This window comes from Henckelia pumila, chromosome 4 (genome assembly GCF_033568475.1).
Source record: "Henckelia pumila isolate YLH828 chromosome 4, ASM3356847v2, whole genome shotgun sequence".
Classification (NCBI taxonomy): Eukaryota; Viridiplantae; Streptophyta; class Magnoliopsida; order Lamiales; family Gesneriaceae; genus Henckelia; species Henckelia pumila.
Window position 1 is genome coordinate 133,926,797 of NC_133123.1, and position 7,092 is coordinate 133,933,888.

Here is a 7,092-nt window from a genome sequence, read left to right on the forward strand (position 1 = left end):
TAGCTTACATTAATTTCCAATCCAAAAAATTCAACCACAAACATAGATTATATTAACGGAATCTCTAATTCAATTTAAAAAATAACACCAAAGAGAATTTCTAATAGTTTCGCTGCTACTGCTGCTTTGATTCGAACAATCAAAGCAGCATTCAAAACAACAAAATCAATTACATAAATCTACCTATACGCATCAAGAAAATTGAATCAAAATCACGAGGCATAATGTGAAAAATCAAATCTAGGAAAACTACAGAAACATTGTCATGCTTACTGGGATTACAAATATTAATTCAAGGTTTTCAGATTCATCTTCAACACCTTCGTTGTCCGAGAGGCTAGGGATTTAATGTAGAAATCGTGAAATAGAGGAGAGGAGAAAATCGCAAGGTAAGATCGTATCAACTAGAAAAAAATACAAGGATATGATTTACCGTATAATTTTTATCACGGAGTCAGCTTTCTCTCCAGTCGCCTTCCTTGTCCATGGTGGAATTTTACTGTACAAATCTTGAAAGAGGAGATGAGAAAAAAGGTGAAAAACGTGAAGGGAAGAGGTCAGCTTCCTCTCCGGTGGCCTTCGTCGTCCATGACTGGGGTTTTACAGTCAAAATCGTGTAAGAGAAGATAAGAAAAGAGGTGAAAAATAAACCTGCTTGTGAGAAAATAGGTTAAAAACAAACGGCATGAGAAAAGAGGTGAAGAGAAGAGAGAGAAGGTGAAATACACGTGATTGTGTTGACTAGGGAGTTAAAAGAAATAACTTTTGAGGTTCAGGGAGTGCAATACTAAATTGAAGGGCATGGGGACTGATCTCTAAGTTGGGTTTGGTAATAGGGATTTATCTCCATATCCCCCAATAAATTTTGCATCTATATCGAAAAATGATTCTTAAAAAAAAAACAAACTTATTGAATAACTTCAAAATATACGTGTATAATTTTAAATAATATATTTATTCTATAAAATAATTATCATAAAGATATATAACATAAAAAATGAAAAACAAAAATCAATCTATAGCAGCATTTTAAAATATTTATTTTTCGCTGGTATATCTATACTATATTATTAAACTTGAGACCTTTTAGTCATGTCATTATACTATATTATTAAACTTAAAACCTTTTAGTCATGTCATGATCCGTCGTTTAAATATCAAAATTACCATAATTTAATTTAACATATCATATTAAAAATGAATGAGACTTTAATACATTGATATGCCCAATATTTTTTTGTCATTTGATAGTTATTTAATCACAAAAATATCACGTTTTTTGTCATTTGGTAGATATTTATATACGAAAACTTTATTTTTATATATTTTTTAATTTCATCATTTAATTTATTTTTTAATTAAAAAATAAATTATATAAGCACGCAACGTATGCATCTGAATACTAGGAGTAATTATAGTAGAAAATGTAGTAAGTTAAGGTATTAAAATATATAATATATTTTGTATGTGTCAAAAGTAGCACATAACATGATTTTTAGAAGCAAAACTTCACTGTTGTTTATTTGCTTTTGTCCGTAGATCAGCGAATTATGCAGCATATAGTTTCGTTGGGGCAGCTAGTTCTTTGACCGATCGTGAAAGTCGAGTTATTTCTTCTTCTTTTTTTATTTTTGTTGTAACCGTTTTTGATGTTTAACTACGAAGAAGAAGAAAATTAGAAGAATAGAGGTTTTTAATTTTTTTTTTATTAGTTCAAATGAATAGACCATAATTTATTTTTATTAGTTTGTAAATTATTTACATATTTTAATTAAAACAAAAGGTAAAAGACCGTAAAAAATAATAAAAAAAACAAAAGGTAAAAGGGAAAATTTTTTTGGCTCAAAGCTTCCAATTTCAATTTCAATTTCAAGTTTAAGTTTAAAATGGTCTACCAATAAGCCACACAGTAATTTCATTCACCTGAGGGGCCAAGTACTTATATAATATATATTGTTTCACAAAATATATAATTATATACTAAAAAAAATTTCAAAGTTTTTGGCTATGGTGGGCCCACCCCTGATTTTAAGTTCCCATTCCAAAAAAAATAAAAAATAGCATATACATAACAACAATACGTACATTAGCAATCTAATGCAGGTGTTGCATGCAATATAATTTTATGAATATATTTATTACATAATTCAATTATAGTAATTAAAAATCTATGCATATAAATTTCACATATGTATATCAGTAATAAGTAGAAAACAATGGAAATTATATTGGAATAAATTAATCGTAGATTGTGTGAGAAGGGTACGTAGAGTGATGATCTTAACATAACACCCACTTCAACGTACAATAATTACTAATACTCTTCGATTTAATAGATAAATTTAAAAGGAATTATTATATAATATATAAATGATAAGTATATATATGTGGCTAAAGTCATAGGGACAAGCTATGAAAGTGACATATGCATGTAAGTCAACATGCAAAAACAAAGAAAAAAAAGTATAAATAAATGAAAAAGAAAAGTAATGAGTGCAAGTAAAGTATTACATTGCCTGAACGTTAAGAAATCTCTTCTGGGCTTCTCATTAATAATAATTATTTTTTTTATATTTATTAAAATAATACCACCCCGGCCCGCACTTGCCGACTTTGATTGCATTAAATTGATTTGGAGCTAGCAGTGACTAGCACCCTAAATGATTGAAATAAAAAATTGTAAAAAGAAGTCCAACTACGAGGATTCGATCATGCGGTTATTATTTTTCGATTCTCATTGAGTAAATTGGTGTTGATGCAAATATTTTATTTTAATTTTAAAAGATTCTTCTATATAATATTAAATCATAAAAGATAAATACGTGAAATCATAATTAATTTAAGATTCGTTTAGACAAGTGTTTGAAAAAATGTTTTTAATATTTTATAAATTAAAAAATTAAAGTAAATGTTTGGACAAGATTTTTGAATAATGTTTTTAGAAATTGCTCTTAAAATATAGTTTTTGAACAATATTTGAAATGTGTTTTATGTTTTTAGAATTGAAAAAAAAAACGATAAAATGTTTATAATTGTCACAACACATATTTATTCTTATTTTTTAAATAAAAATATTTTATAAACACTAGTTCAAACGAAGTCTCAATTACAATAAAACATGTTTTTCGTAAATTTAATGAAAAATAATTTACAAAATATGTGGGCCGAGCCCATACATAATTTTATGATAATGTGGGCACGTACCTTCATTTTTCGATTTGTTCCTTTTGTTGCAAGTCCAATTGAAATTGCTCAACTTTAAAACATGGTTCAATATATACAGGCCTAAAACAATATGCAAATAATGATTTGAAAGCCCAACAGATATGAATTCTAGAATTATCATATATATATATATATATATATATATATATTAAATTAAAAACGACTTTTTCAATTTGATAACATCGTATATTAAGGGACAATTGGCTATAAATTGCACAATCACCAGTTAAAAAAAAATTGCAGTACGTAGTAGAATTATTGATTTTGATTTTTGGTTTTAGAGGTTATTAACACGGTGTCAAAATGACCGCAATTACCATATACAAATCGATTATTTCAAATCAACGTGTGCACGGTAAATGCCCTAATTTAAGGATTAATTTGTACATATATGGTAACGTGAAATGATTTAATTTATTTTTTACTCTATAAAAGCTAAATATCGACCCATGGGACGTACACAAGCACAAACATAACTATATCACTATATTCCTATTATTTTTTTTTTTTCAAAAATTTTTTAGAACTAGATCAGCATGCTCACTCGTATAAAATTTCAGAGTATTTTCGCCATTTTGGCCATTATAATTAATTTTAGTTCCGGTAACGATTCTTCAACGGCCGCTTTATTATCCGGCATAGCGACATGGTATGGGAACCCATCGGGAGGTGGCAGTGGTAATAGCAGTAGCAGTAATTATAATTTTTAAATTACTATATATTTTATATTTGCACCAATTGTTTTTTTTTTCCTGGTGGAAAAAAAAATCTCCATTTTATGACATTATTTGGATTCAAGTAGATATTTGAATATTATTTTCTCAAGGCAACGAAATAATTCATCAAAATCTTTCGTATATTAATCAATTTATTTGGCAGATGGGGGAGCTTGTGGATACAGTACCGAAGTAGAAAATTCGCCGTATTATGCCATGATAGCTGCAGGAAATAATGATATATTTAATTCAGGAATGGGCTGTGGAGCTTGTTTTCAGGTTCTTAATTATATACATCCCATTTAATCAAGTTTTCGTTACTCGTTATCTTTGAAATTATAAAACTACGAACTTATAGATTAATGCAAGGTCGTATATATTTTCTAATAATAGGTCAAATGCACGGAAAACACAGCTTGTTCTGGGAATCCGATCACTGTAACAATAACAGATCAGTGTCCCGGATGTGAAAATAATCACTTGGACTTGAGTGGGAAGGCATTCGGATCTATGGCAAATCCGGGACATGCCGACCCGTTACGTTCCGCCGGAAGAATCAACATCCAATACCAAAGGCAAATCCTACGTTAATATATGTATATATACATGGAAAGAAATCTCACATAAAAACTCAATTGTTTTTATTTGAGAAAGTGATGGATCATCCTCCGATCTCTATATTTTAGTAGAAAATGTAGCACAAAAGTTAATATAATCTTGTTTTTGGGTTTTGCAGGGTTCCATGTCATTATAACACCAATATCCACTTCAGGATCGATACGGGTTCCAACACTAATTATCTAGCATTCGTGATGGAGTTTGTGAACGGAGACGGCGACCTCGGGACGATCGAGCTTCAAGCGTCGAATTCGAATGCATGGATGCCTATGCAACTATCGTGGGGTGTTACATGGAAAATCGACTTACATAATGGGGAGAAAGGCCCGTTTTCCGTGAGGTTAACATCCAAAGACTCCCAAAAAGTCGCCGTCGCGAGCCAAGTTATCCCGGAAAATTGGGCTCCCGGCGTAACCTATCAATCGGGGATCAACTTCTAACTACGTACTTAAAATTAACTATTACTACTAGTCAAACTTCGTCACGTTTTTTTTCAAAATAAAATAATTGCTAATGTGATCTAAATTAATATTAATGTTTTAGATCGAAGAAATGCAATTGTATTCCTTAGTTGTCCAACATTAATGTTGCTTAGTCAGTCGTTATTGGAATAAATTACTTTGTTTTTCTATTACACAGCTACAAGATCACATGTATCCACATAAGAGCACAAAATAAATTTATAGGGAAAAATAAATATGAAACATTAATATCTGTCATTAAAAGAATCAAAGAAAATAATGAATGTAATATATAAGTCCGTTTCAATTTAGGGGGAATTAAAACAAAGAAAGAATTGATCACAGTGGATTGAATTCATGTCTGTTAATGAAATAATGTTGTAATGTGGAAGATCAATGATGCATTGAAGAAAAAAAAAAGAAAAGAATATTAATGAACCTTCCAATCAATAATGGCAGCCGAAAGCCTACTACTTTCTTTCTGAACCTTTTTTAATTTGTTGCTTCGAATCAAAGGCAAATTAAATCATCTTTGATGGTCGTCGTCGGGTGCCGGAAGATTAAGATCCAACGACAACACGTTTTTGGGCTTGATCCGGAGGTCGAATTCGAATTCTTTGGTAGGCATTAATGGAGGTTTAGATAATGGACTAATAGGCCCGGAGGCTGCACGGTGCCTCCTCATGTGGCCTCCGAGTGCCTGGCCGGATGTAAACTCGGCTCCGCAATAGGAGCACTCGTGAATCCGGGGCGAGGCATTATTGGCGTTGCTGGTGTTCATCAGTTGCAGGGAAAGAGACATCCTGCTCTTGTAAGACGAGATATTGGATGGAGATGGGAAATCCTCTTCGTCGAATAACGACGTGGACGATTTCTTGTCGTTCTTGGGCTTCTTGTGGCTGGCGCGGTGGCCGCCGAGGGCCTGAAACGAGGAGAAAACCCGATCGCACGTTTTGCATGCGTACATAGTACCCTTGTTGGTGATCATCTTGTTGCTGGTGGGAATTTGATGATGATATTGATGACCGCCACGAGGGTGTTTGGTAGGGGAGAAATGACCATTGGCTAAGAGGATAAGGCACCTTGCGGTGTCTTCCTCCTCCGTGGTGGTGCTCTCCTCCTCGTCGTCGTCCTCCTCCTCCTCCTCCTCGTCGGAGTAATCGGGGCTGAGATATTGGTGGTTGCTTGTGTTATCTTCGATAAGAAATGATGGGGCATGAATGGTCAAGGGAATAGGGGAAAGAACCCTCAACCTTTTGGTACGTTTGCCCTTGGCAATATTAGGGGAAGAGATGTCCTTGTTACAATCCATCGGCGGCCCCGCCGTAGCCTCCATGTCCCTTCTTCTTCTTCCTCCCCACCATCACCATGCACAAAGTGCTACAAATACAAATTGTTTGTTATAGCTTCAAAGACAGAGACAGAGACAGAGTGTGAGAGAAAGGTGGAGGATAATGGTGATTCTTGTTGTTTGAATAAATTAGTGAATGTTAGAAGAGTTTCAGTTTGGACAAGTCAATTGTATCTATCCATCCCACTATGCTAAATATAGAATTCATACTTTAATGATACTCCAACCCACAAAAGCTAGCTAACGTATAATAATGATAATAATAACTATAATAGTCTACATATATGTAAATGTAACTGGCATGAGGCCATAGTACGTGACCATATATTTGTCTTCCGTTACTCATCCATCATCTGATTAAATTTCTAAAACGTACATGTATAGAAAAATGTATATATATTCATTCGGTCGCATACTCGGTTAGACGTTACATTCGAAGCTACAAAACTATCTCAACGAAGAGATTTTCCGATAACGAGTATATATGAGATATTTCGTCATTTCAAAAATAACGTGTGATTTTGTGTGTAACAGAATGTGTGCATGTAGTATATAAATCAAAATTTTATTATTATTATAGAAGTGAAAAAAATGCAATTTTGGTCTTGTATGTTCGTCATTTTACGATTTCGATCCTCTATGCTTTCATTTAATTCTACATGTTTCGATTTTTAGCAATTTCAATCAATTTTCTTAAAAAATGTTTACGTGATATTATACA

The 7,092-nt window shown here is 32.4% G+C and overlaps 2 protein-coding genes across 2 annotated transcripts; one reads left to right on the forward strand and one right to left on the reverse strand.

The window, feature by feature from the left end:
• Positions 1–485: 485 nt before the first annotated feature.
• Positions 486–4,999, forward strand: LOC140861796 (expansin-B6-like). The gene is made up of 5 exons (XM_073264802.1): positions 486–616; positions 3,824–3,900; positions 4,105–4,220; positions 4,335–4,516; positions 4,678–4,999. The coding sequence occupies exons 1-5, from the start codon at positions 486–488 to the stop codon at positions 4,997–4,999; spliced, it is 828 nt and encodes a 275-aa protein (XP_073120903.1).
• A 323-nt stretch (positions 5,000–5,322) lies between these two features.
• Positions 5,323–6,465, reverse strand: LOC140866846 (zinc finger protein ZAT5-like). The gene has a single exon (XM_073271901.1). The coding sequence runs from the start codon at positions 6,354–6,356 to the stop codon at positions 5,547–5,549; it is 810 nt and encodes a 269-aa protein (XP_073128002.1). The 5' UTR covers positions 6,357–6,465; the 3' UTR covers positions 5,323–5,546.
• Between the last annotated feature and the right edge of the window lie 627 nt (positions 6,466–7,092).

What these genes read in the sequence shown, in the direction of transcription:
- LOC140861796 (XM_073264802.1), top strand. Translation starts at nt 486, where the DNA reads ATGGTGGAATTTTACTGTACAAATCTTGAAAGAGGAGATGAGAAAAAA. An exon ending in GGTTTTACAGTCAAAATCGT is followed by an intron (nt 617 to 3,823) that starts GTAAGAGAAGAT and finishes AATTAATTTTAG; the next exon opens with TTCCGGTAACGATTCTTCAA. An exon ending in GCTGTGGAGCTTGTTTTCAG is followed by an intron (nt 4,221 to 4,334) that starts GTTCTTAATTAT and finishes TTCTAATAATAG; the next exon opens with GTCAAATGCACGGAAAACAC.
- LOC140866846 (XM_073271901.1), bottom strand. Translation starts at nt 6,356, where the DNA reads ATGGAGGCTACGGCGGGGCCGCCGATGGATTGTAACAAGGACATCTCT.